Raw genomic sequence first — 20,483 nt, 5'->3', positions numbered from 1 at the left:
GTCATTTGAAGTAAAACACATAGCCAAGTATTATTCTCCACAATTTTTTTATTGTGCATTAAAAAAGAAAACAAATACAATTAGACATGCTATCTGCCAATAGAACTTAACCAAAAAGTGCATTCTATGCATCCAAAAATATAGAAAATATACCAAATCAAATCATTATTCAACAAAAAAAATAATGTCAAAGCAATAACTCCAAGGCCAATAATAAATAACACATTATCTCCTCCGATTCCGCAGCATCTCTGGTTGATGAACGGCCGTTCAGAAGCGAACTGAAAAGTGCGAAATGAAAACTTCTACTAACACAAAATTAGCAGAAGGAGCCCAAAGGGTGGCGCTAAAGAGCTGAAAAACAACGTAGTACGTCACTACGTTCGTAATTGTTGGCCAACAATTGTGCGTCGTGTGTATGCAAGACAAGTTTAGGCCAACGCCCTTCGGACAAAAGTCCACGGTTTTGTTGGCCAACAATCCGATCGTGTGTACGAGGCTTTAGTGTTTACGCGCATGCGTTGGAAAACCAGCAATTGAGCAGTTGTGCTACAGGTGTCTGCTGGGTCCCGAAAACCTGGGGCACGTCTGCGCATGCACAGAATCCTGCAGAAAATATGCGCCAAACAGTAAAATTGTCTTCTGGTATGACTGACATTGACAGAAGGCAGTGAGGGGTAAAACATCAGTCTTGCCTAGGCAAGAAACAAGGAAGTGCTGCACCAAAAAAGCCAATTGTGGGAGGAGCCAAGAGAAAAAAAGTTGTGTTATTGGCTGAAGTTCCACGTTAAGCCACATTTTCCATGTATGCTCGATCAGTCTCTAAGTTTTTAGGGTACGCATCTATCTTTCTTCTGCCTGAGGACATCCTCTCAAAGTTGTACACACACACAGCACTTCCCACTCAGGGTGCTTACAATCATTTTAGAGGCAGAGAAGCTCCCCCTTAATTGTCGAAGAGCAGCCTCGCTCCCTAGGAGGGGTGACTACACATCCGTGACGGCTCATGTTATGGCTGCTTTCTCCTGTCCTGTTCCCATGTGATGGCCCATTGTGTGCGCGCCGCAGCACATGATATTTATAGATCACTTCCACACCAAAATGGCTGCCAAATCCATCTATAATAGACACAGGCTTCCCCAAAGATGTCCGCCTGAAGCCCACTGCAGAGGACAAACCTGTTCTCTTCAAGTGCTGTGCCTAGAGCACAGCAATGATCGTGTGACCACACTGCCTACCAAGCGATTGGCAGGACACAGCACCACCTGGCATCACTCGGCGGTGAACTTGCAGCTAAAAGTGGCGCATCTGACCCACCTAGAGTTGCCACCTTTTTTTCAAGCCAAACCCAAACACTTTAGTGGCACAGGGACGTTTTTTTTTTTTTTTTGCAGTATACATATAGGATTATAAAAGAACTTGGGACCGTTGGGTGTCCCATGGAGATCAGTAATGCGCTATGGCAGACAGTGGGTGTAGTCAATTTGCTCTTGCTGACATCATCGTCCAACCCCCCAGTGATGCCAAACCTGCCCCCAGACAGCCACCCGCAGTTCCCAGAAGGCAACAGATTTGTGTGTGACTATCTCTGGTACTTGGGAAGCCACAGCCCGGCCTGAATAATGTGTCCGGGTTTCAGCCAGACTGAAACCCAGACACATGATCTCTAGGTACCCCAGCATCGGCTGTATGGCATTTCTCAGGGCAGGTTTCCTGATGGTGACAATAGTAGATCATTCTTCTTGTGTCTCCATCAGAAGCTTGTATGGCTGGGTGACAACACAGAAGCACAACTGGGAGATAGGCACAGAGCTTTTCCACCCTGTTACAGGACGTTTATAAGCAAGTCCTATCATGGCAGGGGTGTCAGCAATTTTTTTCTGAGCGTACATTGTAGTATCTCAGGATAGACCTGTGCCGGGACAAAGGCAGGCCATACACGGTTCGATTTTGAACGATTCGAATCATGTATGGGCAGGCTCAATATACCAAGTTGATTGCTCGATCAAATCGGGTACAATCAGCATGCCGGGTTTTACCTGCTATAGTAATCACTATCTTCTCACAGCAAGGACGGCTTACCCCGCTGAGAAAAGACAATGGCCCAGCAGGAGGCATTCCTGCACCAACACTGTCTGTGTTGATGGGGAAATCTAATGATTCTTTTTTCCTGCAACCCATGGTTTCAGGAAAGAAATGTGCTCTGTGCATGGCCGGCCTAAATAACTCTGGCGCACATGTCTGGAAGTAATATCAATCTGGATCAGGCCAATCAGGATGAATGAAGATTGTGAATACGGAAGATGCCAGGGTGAAAATGGAAGCTTTGGTCATGGCGGGGAGCATGGATATCACCAAAAAGTGAAGTTAAAAGAAAATCCCACATTTTGGGTTGCCCCCAGAACAGTAATAGAGGGAAAATTTTCCAATAGGGAAACTAGTTCTTGTGACAACCGGGGGTTTCCCCTCACTTTGGAGGGACTTCCTGTTTTGGCTATGGGATAGGAAGTAGAGTAAAATTTTTCCACTGTGACACAGCTAGCAAAAAAAAAAAAAAACCTCCCTTATTCTATCCAAAATGAACAAAATAAGTTTTGCCTTTAGTTCTACTTTACTTATTTATTTATTTATTTTTCAGTCTTTTTGTCACATAAAAGTGCACAAAAATAAGTTTCCAAAAAACTTTGCAGGTTCTATATCTACCACTGTGATAGCCCCCGCCATTTCTCTACACCAGTGGTCTCCACAGTGCGGCCCAGGGGCCAGATGTGGCCCTTTGCTTACTTTTATCCAGTCCTTGGGGCACTATTTCATCCAATGATATGGCCCTTGGGGCATATTCCAAGACCCCCCTCCCCTGACCCCAATGAAGCAGCACAATTTCTCCTAATGACACCAATGATCGGGCACACTTTCTCCCAATTACACCAACAATCGGGCCCTATGACACCAACAGTAGGACACAACACCTCCCAATGACACCAACGATGTGATTGAAATCCTCCCAATGACACCAATGATAGGACACAATTCCTCCCAATGACACCAACAATGTGACTCAAATCCTCCCAATGACACCAATGATAGGACACAAATCATCCCAATGACACCAACGATAGGACACAAATCCTCCCAATGACACCAACGATAGGACACAAATCCTCCCAATGACACCAACGATAGGACACAATTCCTCCCAATGACACCAATGTTAGGACACAATTCCTTCCAATGACACCAACGATAGGACACAATTCCTCCCAATGACACCAACGATAGGACACAATTCCTCCCAATGACACCAATGTTAGGACACAATTCCTTCCAATGACACCAACGATAGGACACAATTCCTCCCAATGACACCAACGATAGGACACAATTCCTCCCAATGACACCAACAATAGGACACAAATCCTCCCAATGACACCAACGATAGGACACAAATCCTCCCAATGACACCAACGATAGGACACAATTCCTCCCAATGACACCAACGATAGGACACAAATCCTCCCAATGACACCAACGATAGGACACAATTCCTCCCAATGACACCAACGATAGGACACAAATCCTCCCAATGACACCAACGATAGGACACAAATCCTCCCAATGACACCAACGATAGGACACAATTCCTCCCAATGACACCAACGATAGGACACAATTCCTCCCACTGACACCAACGATAGGACACAATTCCTCTCAATGACACCAAAGATGGGGGCATTGTTTTTTCCCACTGATATTGGGACCTTTTCTACTCCCAATGGCCACAGTCCAGCCCCATAAAAGTCTGAATGACAGTAAACTGGCCCCTTGTTTAGAAAGTTAGGAGACCCTTGCTCTACACTATCACCTCCTTGTACCCTCCCCATAGACTTCTTTTTGGTCTTCACAAAAATGGCGTCCTTGGTGCAGACATATTCCACAGTGTGTAGCCTGGGGAGCCATATCCGGACATAGGCGTCACTTCCGGGGCAGGTCTGAGGACGGGCTCGTCATCCTAGTAGACCTGAGATCCTAGGATCTTCCAGCACGGGGCTCCCCCCGCCAGTGCCCGGAGAATGAGCCAAGCCAAACGGAAAGAGGAGCCGGCCGTGTCCAATGGAGGGGTGAAGGTGAAAGTGTCCCCCTGGAGCAAAGCCCTGCGAGGAGACGCCTCCTGGGAGGACAAGGTACTCAGCCACACACATGGCCAGGAGAATGTTACCGGCCATACACTGCCTGGGCTCTGTGTATGAGAGGATCACACAGCCAATGGGGGGGATGTCCTGATCCATAGGAGGCATTGTCTGGGGTCACTGCGGGGTCACTGCTCCTTACTACATTCCCTATACAGAATGCTTGGAGCAGGGATAGAATGACTCTGCTGCATGGTCTGCATCTGCTAGAGGATGGCCATATACACATTACAATCTGATTGTACAACCTCCTTCAGATCTACCAACAACTATAATGTTTAAAGCCCGTTTACACTAGCGATTTAACCACTTCAACACCGGGCACTTTACTCCCTTCCTGCCCAAGACAACTTTCAGCGCTGTCACACATTGAATGACAATTGCACGGCCATGCAACACTGTACCCATATGAATTTTTATCTTTTTTTTCTTTAAACGCATAGAACTTTCTTTTGGTGGTATATAATCACTGCTGGGTTTTTTATTTTTTGCAAAACAAATGAAAAAAATGAAAAGTTTTTAAAAAAAAAATAAATAAATAAAAAAGGTTTTCTTAGTTTCTGTTTATAAAATGTTCTAAATAAGTAATTCTCCTTCACTGATGAGGCGGCGGCACTAAAAAGGGCGACGGCACTGATGGGCACTGAGGCGGTGGCACTGATAGGTGACTGCACTGATGGGCACTGAGGCGGTGGCACTGATAGGTGACTGCACTGATGGGCACTGAGGCGGTGGCACTGAGGCGGTGGCACTGATAGGCAACTGCACTGATGGGGCAGCGGCATGATAGGTGCCACTAATGAGGCAGCTGCACTGAGGCGGCGGTACTGATGAGGCGGCTGCACTGATGGGCACTGAGGCATTGGCTGCACTGATAGGCGGCGCTGAGGAGGCGGCTGCACTGATGGGCATGATAGGCGACGGCACTGATGAGGCGGCTGCACTGATGGGCATGATAGGCGGCGGCACTGATGAGGTGGCTGCACTGATGGGCATGATAGGCGGCTGCACTGATGGGCACTGAGGTGGCTGCCCTGATGAGGCGGCTGCACTGATGGGCAGCACTGATGGGCACTGAGGCAGCACTAATGAGGCAGCTGCACTGATAGGTGGCACTGAGGCGGCTGCACTGATAGGCACTGAAGCGGTGGCACTGATAGGCAGCTGCACTGATGGGGCAGCGGCATTATAGGCGCCTGCACTGATAGGCGCCACTAATGAGGCAGCTGCACTGATGGGAACTGAGGCGGCGGCACTGATTATCCGTGTAAATGTCCCCTGTCACATTTGCTGGAGACCGGCTGTCCTGTCTTCACCCTGTGACAGCGCGTGAGGAAAGGAATGCCGATGATGGGCAAGTTTGTTTACATGTGATCAGCAGTGATTGGCACTTTACCTCGATCGGTGGTCAGCTGTGTCGGAAGGTTGTGCACAGTTCTGGGAAGATGTTCATGGACACCCTCCCAGTACGGAAGATCCACGCTGTAGCTTTCTTTCAGCTATAGCGCAGGTCTGAAAGAGTTAAAAAGTGCAGAAATGCAGCCTGTGCACTTGAATGGTCTGCCCTATGTGCATTTGTTGGACCAAATTATAGCCTTGAGCCAGGAGCTATTTTACACACACATTTTCCTGCGATTCCCATGCGGCAATCCCAGCAAAATTGCACCGCGTTTGGAGTGCCAGTCAGAAATAAACGTACCCAGACGTGCATTTTGCCACAATTGAAAGTTGTGGGCGGAATCTCTACGATTCCAAATCGCTGATATGTGAACAGGACCTAAAAAGCGATTGGATACACATTGTGTACTCAAATTACCTAGTTTTGGTAAATTTATATGAAATGGTACAATTTACATTGTAGTGTGAATGGCCACCCTTAGACCTTGTTCACAAATGTGGCCAGGAGGGCGGCAAGACCAGAAGGTTGAACGCGGACACGTGCCCGGGCTGCAATGCTGTGCTTCGAGGGTGCAGCGAAAATAAATAAAATGCCATGTCTCTTATGGTGGCCGTTGCCGCAACTGAACACGACTTGCGCAGACCTATGGGGGGGCTTCACCGCATTTGTAGGGATAGAGAAGAAATTCAGTCCCGCTGTAGCCAGGCTTCGAAACCCCCCCACTTCACTGGCACTGCCATTACTGTGCATGTGCAGATGCCAGGTCATCTACGCACGCGCAGTTCTCCACGCACATTCAAAGACATGGAAGGTTTTGAAAGCTGCTTAGCAACGTTAATAAAGTCTATTGGGGAAAAAATAATAATTTACGTTGGTAAGAGAAGGAGGGGGAGGGGACAAGCCAGCACAAGACTTCATGTAGGGTGAAGGTCCAATTTATATCAGGCAATGAGGAGGAGACATAATGCCTCCTTGCAGCCTGTCAAGTGCTCTTGTAAACGAGCCCCTAGGGCTTATTTAGATGTGTGAATCCCATTAACGTGCCCATTGCGGTAAAGGATACGTTCACCTTTAGTAACATGTTATATGTTCCACCCATATTCATATATTACTATGTATATTACTAAAGCACCTGTCCACACCCAAACCCGATCCCCCATTGTGACAGCGGGCAGGAATCTTCTTTTATACGGGGTTGGGGAGGGTGCATAAACGGAGGAAAATTTCCACTAACAAAGGAATTGGCGCAAAGGACACATCCTCCTGATTGCAAGTTATATCCCTTGTGCTGATTTTTTTTTTTTTTTTTTAATTAATTTTTTTGTTTTTATTTCAACTGCACTTGGGCTCTAAGCTATTTTTTAAAGTGGTTGTAAACCCTTGTGTGACGTTTACCTATGGGTAAGCCTAGAATAAGGCTTACCTATTGGTAGTGGAAATATCTCCTAAACGTGCGCCGTTCAGGAGATATTTCACTTGTAGTGCATCGATGTCGTCATCGGCGCATGCGTTGTGAAGAAACGGACCACCATGCCGTTTCTTCCCCCAGCATGTGCCGTGGCGCACAGGCCAGGCCAGTCACAGAGCCGGAGTCCGCGGCCTCGTAAGGAAGAGGGGTGAAGATGGACGCGGTCTGCACAGGGGACAGTGCTGGGCTTCGTTTGCAGATAAGTGTCATATAATGGGCTAGTATGTGATGCATACTAGCCCATTATGCTTTTAATTTGCAGGCCTTGCGGGGAGCAAAAGAGGAAGTAAAGCCCATCGGGCTTTACTTCCTCTTTAACTTGCAGTCCATTTTATATTTTGTTATAAAATTTTGCAAACAGGTAATTTTTTCTCCTTCATTGATGGGGCAGCATTGATAGGTGGCACTTAAAGAAAAAGAACGGCTGCACATCCAAAGGTTCCAAATGCCTTTATTAAGATCACCGTGATGACAACAAGGACACCAGAAAACAGTCATGTAGACGCGTTTCACACATACATCTTGTGCTTAACCAGACCGCCGCACGCCGATATACGTCCTTACTTTGAAAAGGAATATCCTTGTTATGGCAGTAGCTAGCTGCCATAACCCCAGTATTCCCTTGTTCAGCCTGCGGTCCGGTTTCCGATAAGAGTGGTCTCTGCAGCGGATTCGCCACAAGATCATTTTTATCGGCGGCGGGAGAGGGCCCGCCACGCTCCGATGCCCTCCACCGCTTACCAGAGTTGTCGGCAGAGGTGGAGGCAATCGCGTCTTCACCCTTGCTGGGCATGGAGACGAGTGAGGGGAAAATGGCCCCCACCCTTCTCCATAACAATGCAGGGCGGAAGCGATATCAAAACGTCACTTCCGCCCATAGCTCTTAAAGGGACATTTTTATTTATTTTATTTTTTATCAAATGACTTTTTTTTTTTATTATTTATATTGCATTTAAGTGTAAATATGAGATCTGAGGTCTTTTTGACCCCAGCTCTCATATTTAAGAGGTTCTGTCACGCTTTTTTCTATTACAAGGGATGTTTACATTCCTTGTAATAGGGATAAAAGTGACACAATTTTAAAAAACAGTGTAAAAATAAAAGGTAAAATTAATAAGAAAAAAAAATTTTTTTTAAACGTGCCCCGTCCCACGGATCTCGCGTGCAGAAGCGAACGCATACATGAGTAGCGCCCGCATATGAAAACTGTGTTCAAACCATACATGTGAGGTATCGCCGCGATTGGTAGAGCGAGAGCAATAATTCTAGCTCTAGACCTCCTCTGTAACTTAAAACATGCAACCTGTAGAATTTTTTTAAACGTCACCTACCTATGGCGATTTTTAAGGGTAAAAGTTTGTCATTCCACAAGCGGGCGCAATTTTGAAGCGTGACATGTTGGGTATCAATTTACTCGGCGTAACATTCTTTCACAATATAAAAAACAATTTGGATAACTTTTATTGTCTTATTTTTTTAATTCAAAAACGTGTTTTTTTTCCCCAAAAAAAAGCGCGCTTGTAAGACCGCTGCGCAAATACAGTGTGACAGAAAGTATTGCCATTTTATTCACTAGGGTGTTAGAAAAAAAAATGTATAATGTTTGGAGGTTCTAAGTAATTTTCTAGCAAAAAAAAAATGTTTTTAACTTGTAAACAACAAATCTCAGAAAGAGGCTCGGTCCTTAAGTGGTTAATCATTACTATTATTGGTAATGATTAAGCACAAGATGTATGTGTGAAACGTGTCTAGGTGACTGTTTTTTGTTGTCATCGCAGTGATCTCAATAAAGGGTTTTGGAACCTTTGGATGTGCACCCATTCTTCTTTTTCTTCCAGTATCCCACGGAGGCGGGCCGGGGCTGGAACTCCTTACTAGGTTCCAATTGGGTTATTATATACACCTGGAGCAGCGGGTCCTTCTTCCCTTAATAGGTGGCACTGATAGGTGGCAGTGATGGGCACTGGTAGGTGACACTTATGCCATGTACACACGGTCAGACTTTTCAGCAACAAAAGTCCGACGGACTTTCGACGGACTTTTTTAACAAACGGACTTGCCTACACACGATCACACCAAAGTCAGACGGATTCGTACGTGATGACGCACACCAGACTAATATAAGGAAGTTGATAGCCAGTAGCCAATAGCTGCCCTAGCGTGGGTTTTTGTCCATCGGACTAGCATACAGACGAGCGGATTTCTGGGTCCGGCGGAGTTACGACGTAAAGATTTGAAGCAAGTTCCAAATCTAAAGTCCGTCGGATTTGCGACTGGAGAAGTCCGCTAAAGGTCCGGTGAAGCCCCCACACGATCGGATTGTCCGCCGGATTTGGTCTGTCGGCGTCCGTCGGACCAGTCCGGATGAAAAGTCTGACCGTGTGTACGCTGCATAATAGGTGGCATGGTCACTGATTGGCATCACTGCTGGGTACTGATAGGTGGTTCTGCTGGGCACAGGTATGCACTGGTGGGCACTGGCAGGCAGCACTGGTGGGCACAGATGAAGCGGTGGTGTCTCACCCTCTTCGGGATCGATGTCCCTATGACAACTCATGCACGGGAGGACGTCTATAGACGCCCTCCTGCCATTTTACATTTGTGCTGTAGTCGTCATTCGGTTATAGCGCGGGTGGGAGGAGGTTAAGGTAACAATCCTTCTGCCTTTAGAACCACTTTAAAACCTTTGCGCTAGTTGGATGTATCTGCCATGAATGGTTGGTGAGTGTCATATTTTTATTTACTACTCTACAAAAACACCCCATTAGTAAATAATATGGAGGGGAAAAAAATGATTCTTTGCTTTTGAGAAGTAATTGAACATTTCTTCAGTAAGATTTGAATTCATTGGTCTTGTGCATCCCATAAATAGGATTATATGTATACACTGGGGATTACTGACAGAGGCGCTGACTCAGCATGTCTAACCTGCAGCTGTTGCACCAGAATTACACCAAGCCGTGACAACTGTGTCTTACACAAGCGATCACACAAATGGACAAACCTTTCATGCTATATATATTAACTTCCTTTCCTTTTCTCCCCCTTACAGGATGAATTCCTCGATGTCATCTACTGGATGCGGCAGATCCTGGCCATTGTATTGGGGGTGATATGGGGGATTGCTCCTCTGAAGGGATTTGTGGGAATAGCTATGTAAGTATTTTTCAGACTGTGGGCTGACAATCCGATGAATGTATGACAGTCTACAGACTGTGGGCAACTGTTTGCATAGCTAAAGACAGGTTCACAGAGCTTATGCACACAGCAGCTCAGAGAAGCCGCTCCTACAGGCTTTTGAGCTCTTATTGTTTCTGCCTAGAAACTCTCCTCCATGTTAACCAATGTGTCCATGCACAAGAGAGCTTTTTCAGGCATAAGCTCCTACAGGCAGAAAAAAAACCCTAAAAACTAAACTCTAATTTTGAGAGGATCTAATTCCCCAAAGAACTCTGAGCTCAAAAAACATGCAAAAACGATCTGTAGTAAAAAGCAGCACGTAATGCACACATTACACATTGTTAGGCGCACATTTAACCCCTTGATCGCCCCTATATGTTAACCCCTTAGACAGTGTCAGCACAGTGACAGTATTTAGTATTAGCACTGATCACTGTATTAGTGTCACTAGTGATGTCAGTGGCAGTTCATCCGTTTCCCCTAATATTGCATGAAATGTAACTGCGCTGATCCTAAAGTGCTTATACGATATTACCACTAAAACGGTGTCTGCAAAATGTGCACAAACATCAAAACTATATAGCTGTATAGTGCAAAGTAACAATATATCAATCTATAGTGCAAATTATTAAGTGCAAAATATCAAAACCCCAGGACATAGGTTTTTAACATTAATCCCATATTGTCCACTTCACAATTTTATCATTTAAATCCCATGTGCGCAAATTCACAAGCCTTTTCACCACTTCGTGCATCACCACCACCTTCTGAAATGGGCACTTACCAGAACCTAGAAAAAAAAAAAAAACTTTGCCTTTTGGTTTGTATTGGCATAACCACTCCACTTTCCTGGCGTTTTTTCCAACTAGGTTGCCACTAGTTAAATGATAAAATTGTGAAGTGGACTTTGGGGATTATTGTTAAAAACCTATGTCCTGGGGTTTTGATATTTTGCACTTGATAATTTGCACTATAGATTGAAATATTGTTACTTTGTTTATGTTTACTATATAGTTTTGATGTTTGTGCACATTTTGCAGACACTGTTTTAGTGGCAATATTGTATAGGCGCTTTAGGATCAGCGCAGTTACATTTAATGCAATATTAATAATATTAATCCCAGCCCCCCCCCCCCCCCAACAAATGGTAGAGGACTTTTAACTGCAGCAGATCTAATTCTAATTTTAAATATTATTATCATTTTTGCACGGTGACACACTTTTTCACTTTAGTTTCCCCCCCAATGTCAGTCAGTGTTAGATTAGATTGACCGCCGCTGATCACTGTCATTAGTAGTATTAAAAGAAAAAATAATTATATATATATATTATACAGGATTTATATAGCGCTAACAGTTTATGCAGCACTTTACAACTTGAGGGTAGACAGTACAAATACAATACACTTTAAAAAAGTGGGAATCAGAGGGCCCTGCTCCTTAGAGCTTACAATCTAAGAATATATATATATCATTGTTTGTAGACGCAATAACTTTCACGCAAACCAATCAATATACACTTATTGGGATTTTTTTTAAAAAGACACGTAGCAGAATACATTTTGGCCAAAATTTATGAAGAAATTAGATATTTTTTTTTTCCTAAATATTTTACTAAGATTTTTGAAAGATGAGTAATATATATATATATATATATATATATATATATATATATATATATATATATATATATATATATATATATATAATTTCCATATATCAACAGCATCTGCTAGTACATGCGCTCAGTGTCTTGACTGGGAAATAAAAACAGTAGAATTCATATACCATGCCCACATCCCTAATTAAACCAAACAACAACTCAAGTCTCATGCGACTTTTCAGGTAGTCTCCGTTCCAACATTATTTTAAAATCAAAAACCTATCACTTTACCCCTTGAGAATGCTGGCCAAGTGGGAGAGAGATGTGGGCCCGATTGATGGAGATCAGTGTGAGGAGGTCCTGCAGGCTGTTGCCCACATGCTCTCTGAATGTTTTGCGAAGATTGACGCAATTCTATATATTATTAAGCATATATTAACCCTTTCATGACTAAGGCTATTTTTGACATTTGGTGTTTACAAGTTAAAATCCATATTTTTTGCTAGAAAATTACTTGGAGCCCCCAAACATTATATATATTTTTTTAGCAGAGAATCTAGAGAATAAAATGGTGATTGTTGCAATATTTTATATCACACGGTATTTGTGCAGCGGTGTTTTAAGCTCAACTTTTTGGGAAAAACTTTCATGAATTTTTCACACTTTCATGAATTTAAAAAAAAATCAAACAGTAAAGTTAGCCCAATTTGTTTGTATAATGTGAAAGATGATGTTACGTCGAGTAAATAGATACCAAACATGTCACGCTTTATAATTGCACGCACTCGTGGAATGGTGACAAACTACGGTACCTAAAAATCTTAAATCATTTTTACGGTTACCAGGTTAGAGTAACAGAGGAGGTCTAGTGCTAGAATTATTGCTCTCACTTTGACGGTCGCGGCGATACCTCATGTGTGTTTTGTACACCGTTTACATATGCGGGCGCGACTTCCATATGCGTTTTCTTTGCTGTGCGGGGACGGAGGCGCTTTGAAAAAAAAAAAATAATTTTCTCATTTATTTTATTTATTTTTATATTTATAAATTGTGTTTAAAAAAAAAAAAGAAATGTTTTGATCACTTGTATTGCTGTCACAAGGAATGTAAACATCCCTTGTGACAGTAATAGGTGGTGACAGGTACTCTTTATGGAGGGATCGGGGGTCTAAAAGACCCCCGATCCCTCCTTTGCACTTCACAGTATTCAGATCGCCGTTTTCGGCGATTTCTGAATACTGTATATTTTTTTAAAACCGGCGCCATTGGCAGCCGAGTAAACGGGAAGTGACGTCATGATGTTGTTTCCGCATTTACAATTAGGAGGCTGGAACGAAGCCGCTCACAGCTTCTTTCCAGACTGTCAGTAACTGCCAGAGGAGGCGGATTGTTGATCGGGCCTTCCGGTGGATCGGGAGGCCCGGTAAGAGCGGCGGGAGGGGGGGTCGTCCCCTCCCACTCCTCCCGGTATAACAGCCGAGCGGCTTTTAGCCACATCGTTTGTTATACTTGGAAAGGCGATCGCCCGCTCTACAAAACAGTACCAGGTTGATCCCTGCAGCTGCGGGCAATATCCCGGTATAACCCCCAAAACCTGAGTACGCACATCTGCGTTTGCTCGGCGGGAAGGGGTTATACCCCCCTACAGACTGTTTGCTATGTGACTTCGGCCCACTCCACTGTGTACCAGATGCAAGAGAGATCATGGAGACCTGATCCACCTACTGTGGAGGTGCCCGAAGCTCCACCCCTACTGGAAGGGGGTGATGGACACCATTAGCAGGGTGTTTCGGGTCTCGATGCCCACAGATCCAAAACACTGTTTACTCAATGTATTAGATGAGTTGGAATGGGAGGAGAATGCTAGAATGGCGGTTACTAGAGCTTTATTCCTGGCACGTAGGCTAATAATGACACACTGGATATCGGAAGACCCTCCTACTCTCAAAGAATGGATTAATGCTGTGGAGAAATGCTCGGGAAGGAAAAAATAATCTACAAACACAGAGGTAGCCCTCAGAGGTTTGAGAAACTTTGGGGACCGTGGCTGAATGTACCGGGGCTCGCCCCGGTGGATCTGGTCATGGGCAGTTTATTGGGCACGGACGTCTGGGGTGGCTAAATGTCAGACCAATAGAGCAATTTTCTTTTTCTATTTTTCTTTTCTTCTTTTTTTTTTCTCATTTGACACCAGTGCCTTAAACCTGATTAGGACATGAGCTATGGCCAGATAGTCAATTAGTGTAAAGACAAATAAGTGGCACAAGGGATAATAAGAAAAAGTGCAGTATGCAGATTATGCATGTTTGCTGTATCTAACAATTGACTGTATACTTGGATGTAACTGAAATGTCGGTATGTGTTTAATAGGTTTTTTTTTTTGTTTTTTGTTTTTTTAATCCAGAAAAAAATGTATCACTTTATTAACCGCTTAAGGGCCGCCCCACGTACATATACGGCGGCCCTTAAAGGGGTTGTAAACCCTCAAGGTTTTTCACCTTAATGCATTCTAGCCTGGAGGAGGGATGTGGGGTCTTATTGACCCCGCATCTCTCCATAAAGAGGACCTGTCACAAATGATTCCTATTACAAGGGATGTTTACATTCCTTGTAATAGGAATAAAAGGTATCGAAAAGAAAGTAAAAATAAAGTTAAATAAATTAAAAAAATAATTTAAAACGCCCCTGTCCCCGGTAGCTCGCGCTCAGAAGCGAACGCACACGTTAGTCCCACCCACATATGTAAACGCCGTTCAAACTACACATGTGAGGTATCGCTGTGTGCGTTAGAGCGTGAGCAACAATTCTAGCACTAGACCTCCTCTGTAACTCTAAACATGTAACCTGTAAAAAAAATTTAAAGCGTCGCCTATGGAGATTTTTAAGTACTGAAGTTTGGTGTCATTCCATGAGTGTGCGCAATTTTAAAGCGTGACATGTTGGGTATCTATTTACTCGGCGTAACATCATCTTTCACATTATATACAAAAATTGGGCTAACTTTACTGTCTTGTTGTGTTTTTTAAATCATGAAACAGTTTTTTTTCCCAAAAAAAACACGTTTGAAAAATTGTTGCGCAAATACCGTGCGAGATAAAAAGTTGCAATGACCGCCATTTTATTTCCTAGGGTGTCTGTTAAAAAAAATATGTATAATGTTTGGGGATTTTGGGTCTTTTTCTAACAAAAAAATATGATTTTTACATGTACATGTTTGGTATCTATTTACTTAGCGTAACATCATCGTATCTTCATCATTTTTTGCATTAAATTTTTTTTTAAGTTGATTTTTTCCAAATAAATTGCTTTTAGAAAATCACTGTTCAAATATTGTGTAATAAAAAAAATTGCAACACTCACCAATTTATTCTCTAGGGCTTCTGCTTTAAAAAAAATATGACAAAAAATATTTTTATGCATCAATAGGAAAGACCCTCTTCAATGTAGAAGAAATTTTATGAATTAAGGATGTGTACAGTTTCTTGGGTTTAATCCATATACCGTCTTTTCTTATAGTTTCTGCCTAATAAATGCCGGAGTACTGTACCTATATTTTAGCAGCTTCCAACATGTAGATGAAGAAGAGTATGGAGGGACCTGGGAGCTAACAAAGGAGGGATTCATGACGTCGTTTGCCCTATTTTTGGTATGTATCATTGTTTTCTGTATTTGGCAATGAGCCTTTAGACCTCTGGTTATACTATATTTCTTGAACTTGTGCTAAAGTGAAATTCTGCAAAGTAAAACAAAAAATCCACAGCAGTATAAGATTTACAAAAGCAATCCGGAAATATTAAAAAAGATGTTTTTAGTCCTTAAAACCAGCCTGCCAAGGCCCTCTAAAACAATGCGCTGTTGCGCTGCCCCTTTAAAGCAATGTGAAATAAAGTGCCAGTACACATAAACGTCACCGAAAAATAAGTACCAAAGTGCAAACAAGACCAAAGTGCAAGTGAAGAATATCAAAACTCTAATGGATAGCTCATCAAATCTGTATGCGTCTTCAGTATCACAGCCTCTGCGCACCACCGCCAATCACACACAATCACAGCTTACCCAAAGGTCAAGACCCCAGTTGATATGAGGTCTATCAACTCAATTGCAAAAGCTCAATTACACCAAGGTTATCTAGGGATAATACAGCCAACATCAAAGCTCATCCAGACTCTGTACAAATTAAGCCAGGGGATAATCCATATGGGGAATAAAGTAGAGGAACTACACAGTGCAGTATAAATTGACAACAGGTTTATTAAAACAGAAAGGTACTCGCATATAAGACAATGAACAGCTGAACTCAACCACTCCGCCCTACATGTTTCGTCACTATAGGTGTCACAAAGGGGCTCAGGATCGTGCACTTACCTCTGTGGGTGATTAGCTGTCACTGCCCATCCGAGGTGCAACAGTCTGTGGATTTGAAGGCCCTGCTCTTCTTCCTACCTCACTTTTTTTTTTTTTTTTTTTTTTTTTTAATGGCTTCCAGGGTTGATCAGAGTGTTTGATTGGTTATTTGCTGGCATGTCACCATTTTGACCAGTCAGAATCAATCTAATTGTTTTTTGGAAGCCCTAGGGAAAGAATGGGACAAAAAGCAGGGCTTTCAAATCCCCAGATCACTGCACCAGCTGCATGGGTAGTGACAGCTAATCACCCATGGAGGGAAGAGCAGCGACTTACGGGAGGCGGGTGTAAGGTGTGTACACTTTCATTTTTGTAAAAAAGTGAACTTACACTTAAAACACATTCTAAGCAACCATTCAATAACAGATCTGCACTAAAAAGTGACAGGTACAGTATAAGAACTTGACTCTAAACGGGTCTCTGACTGTTCAGACAGTTGTACAAGATATTGAGCTTTTTTAACAAAATTATTACACCATAATATTAAAAACTTTTTTTTTTTTGTTTTGTGTTTTTTTTTTTAAGAAATGATAGTTGTTTTCAGCTAGGTCATATTGAGGTTTGAAAACTATGCTTGCATTGCACATTTATAGAGGTATATCCTTGTGTTAAAGTGGACCTAAGCCCACGTCAAGGGGCTGGTGTCATAGCTGGTCACATGCACCATCATAGTAACTGCTGGTAAAGTGCTGTTGATGATTGTAAATGATAGGAGGGGTCAGAATGGTTCAACCTCCATAACTTTTCAAATTGAGCATGTTGTCTTAACGTGTATTTCCACTTTTACAGCCAAACTGGGAGAATACCTACTTCATGTTTATTACATGTTCCCATTCACATAGCATAACCTTAAAAAAATTGCACCTAGCCTTCTTTATGCTCTTTTCTGGAAACTCCTGCAGTAAATAAATATTTTTTGTTTTATGTGGGGTCTGGGGAGCAGTTTGCTATTATTAAAGGAGTAGTGTGAGATTTGAAAAAAAAAAAAGAACATACTCTCCTCCATGCTGTAGCATTGGTGTGAAGCTGTAACATCGAGAACCGAGTGATCACATGACCACTGATCGCTCAATTCTTGGTCTGCTGGGAAAGGAGAGCGGGACTGTTGGTCACCGCTCTTAGCTCTGCTTCTTCAGCACTCATTGGAGCTTTGGGGAGCGGAAGCAACAGCCCGCTCTTATGCCGCGTACACACGGTCGACTATCTGAGGGGAAATGTTCGATGTGAGCTTGATGGCGGAAAGTCCGACCGTGTGTATGCTCCATCGAACATTTGTTGACGAAATTTCCGGCCCCAAATGTTTGAGAGCAGGTTCTCAAATTTTCCGCCAACTTCACTTGTTGTCGGAAAGTCCGATCGTGTGTACACAAGTCTGTCGCACAAAAGCTCACGCATGCTCGGAATCAAGCAGAAGGAGCCGCACTGGCTATTGAACTTCATTTTTCTTGGCACGTCTTGTATGTCACCACGTTCTCGGGTTCGGACTTTCCGACCAACATTTGTGTGACCGTGTGTATGCAAAACAAGTTTGAGCCAACATCCTTCGGGGAAAAAAATCCACGGTTTTGTTGTCAGAATGTCCGATTGTGTGTACACGGCATTAGACTCTGGTAGGGTTGAAACAACTAATCGATTAATCGACAACTAATCGATTATTAAATTAATCGATTACTATTTTCATAATCGAATAATCGGCCAGTAATATAACAGGGTTAAAAAAAACTAAAATGAGCCCTTTTATAGTACAAAAAGAGCAAATAATCGCTACTGTAACTATGCTCTTTTCAGCCGCTGCATATTTGGAAAGGGTCAAGGACTTTTTTTTAACACAAAATGGTGCTTTTTTGGTTCAATATACTTCAATGGAGAAGCTGCAGAAAAGCATGTAATGCGTTTTTGCAGCAATTTGTGTTTTTTAATCTGCCCAACAACAAATTATCCAAAAAAAAATGCAAAATCACGTGCGCTAAAAATCAAAATGCACAGCAAAAAGAACTGCAAAAACAGATCAAAAGCAAATTGCATAGGTGTGTACTGAGCCTTATGCTGGCCACATGGATCAATTTTCAGACGAGAATATTCATACGAAAAATTTTTGTACAGAGATGAAAGAATTTTTCATTTCATGAAATTTTCACTTGTTTTTAACATTCTGTTTCTAAAATTAATGTGATTTCTGAATGAAAACCACATACGTTGTCTGAAAATTCCTTTGACCAAGAAGTTTTCTATTATTTAAACATTTTCCCATCACTGTGGTTGAAAATGTACATCGATTTGACCCCACGAACGACTACAAAATCGACCGAACGTTTTTAAATTACATTTTTTTTTTTGAAGGAAGACATTGTTTTTTAAATTAAAAAAAAAAAAATAGATCTCTGAGTCTGATGATATTTACCAGATTCACCCTTTAATATACTTTTAGAGGATATATACTGTATATACTATCTCTCCTCTAATAGTATATACAGTATATCTCTTCTGTCTGTTCTCAGAGTGGATTAGATATTTTGCTCCCTAACCATATAGTTTATTTACATTTACTACTGCATAGAGATATTTAAGAATAAATTGCCTTTTTTTTTAAACTTTACATATTAACTAAATTATACACCACACTTTTTTTTAAAGGTTATTAACCGATTAATCGAAATAGTAATCGTCCAACTAATCGATTATGAAAATAATCGTTAGTTGCAGCCCTAGACTCTGGAGAGCAAAAGTAAATTTGTTCCTGTGACCCACAAGAGAAATATGGCCAAAAAAGCTTTGACCATACTTCCTTTTTAACGCTGTGCCCTGAGCTGGCAGATTTAATCTCGTGAATCGAAACTAGATTTCAACACTGTCGTCCTAAGAAAGAGAGTTAAATATTTACAAGCTCGGCTTCTCCATTGTTTGATACTGAGAGGGAGCTCACCCTGTCCCTAAGCCTCTCTTTTGGGAGAGATCACACTGAACTTGTGCTTGTAATCATCCATGGCCTAAAGAAACCTAAAAGGAGAAAAAAAAAATATATATATATGTGTGTGTGTGTATATATATATAATATGTGTGTGTGTGTATATATATATATATATATATATATATATATATATATATATATATATATATATATATATATATATATATATATAAATTTTTATATATTAATGTGATTGCTGTGTGAATGGGAACCCATACCAAACATATTTTGGTGTTTTCTCAAATATGACTCCAAAAGTAGAAGTACACTTCGAGTCCATTTGGACGTGACTTTAGTGCAAACTCAGATACTTTCCCAAAGCTGAACTATGATAAAGTAGAAAAATAGTAGGTAAACCCTTTTTTTCCATTTTGGAGAGAGTAAAGCTGTATGCACACTAAACAACTTTTGTTGTTAGATTTCCTTTAGATTTACCTTGTAAATAGTGTAGTACAAGGGCCTGCCTGATTGCATACAAATTGAAAGTGTTTAGGTTTGACTTAATATTATACGGTTGTTTTTTTTGGTTAATTCTAAAGGAAAAAAATCTAAAGAAAGTTGTATAGCGTTTATCCAGGTTTAGGGAGGGTTATAACCCCGTCAGATTTTTTTATATTTTTTTTTTTGCAATCTGTGTCTCCTTGTGGCGATTTCCCTTCACTTCCTGTCCCATAGCCAAAGAGGAAGCGATAGGAAATCCCATACAAATTAAAGGAATTCCTTGGATTCTTGGTCACCAGAACAAGTGTCCCCTTTGGGGTTTCTCCTCTATTACTGTTCTGGGGACAGCTCAAAATTTGGAATTTTTCTTTTACTTTCACCTTCAATGATAATGGTAAACAGGACAAATAGAGAGGGTGAATCTCCTTAACGGGGGCACAGACAGCATTAAAAACCTGACAAGCATTCTAATCCCTCTGCACCCTGTCCAAAACTTTAAAAAAATGTTTTGCCTTTAGTTGAACTTTAAGGTTAGAGCAACTGCCAGCCAACCTGTGATTGTGACATAGGGGTGTGGTTGAACTTCAACCAGCAACTTTATTGGATGTAATAGCATTCCAGAGAAGCTGGCAAACTGTCCTCTGACTGCAAGTTGTCATGGTTCTTCTAAAGTAAGCATGCCCATCTGTTCTTCTACTGATACTTGTTTTCCTTGATCATCCCTGTTGCCCTGTTTAAGGCTTTAGAACCACTTTAAGGAAATAAATATGCGTTTATTATTATTTTTGTTAGGGACCTGTAAAGCATTGCATTGATCAGCAGACCATGGGTGTA

At 42.0% G+C, this 20,483-nt stretch overlaps 1 protein-coding gene across 1 annotated transcript in view; it reads left to right on the top strand.

Annotated features, from left to right (window-relative positions):
- Positions 1 to 3,953: 3,953 nt before the first annotated feature.
- Positions 3,954 to 20,483, top strand: part of RAB5IF (RAB5 interacting factor) — a 24,619-nt gene continuing 8,089 nt past the window's right edge. Inside the window, exons 1-3 of the mRNA XM_073606383.1 lie at positions 3,954 to 4,181; positions 10,107 to 10,210; positions 15,353 to 15,482. Of these exons, the coding sequence (XP_073462484.1) occupies positions 4,071 to 4,181; positions 10,107 to 10,210; positions 15,353 to 15,482 (345 nt within the window). The 5' untranslated portion in view covers positions 3,954 to 4,070. The remainder of the gene's footprint in view (positions 4,182 to 10,106; positions 10,211 to 15,352; positions 15,483 to 20,483) is intronic.

The sequence above is a fragment of the Aquarana catesbeiana genome, linkage group LG12, assembly GCF_042186555.1.
Source record: "Aquarana catesbeiana isolate 2022-GZ linkage group LG12, ASM4218655v1, whole genome shotgun sequence".
Classification (NCBI taxonomy): Eukaryota; Metazoa; Chordata; class Amphibia; order Anura; family Ranidae; genus Aquarana; species Aquarana catesbeiana.
The sequence above is the reverse complement of the archived record's forward strand: the minus strand, read 5'-3'. Positions and strand labels throughout refer to the sequence as shown.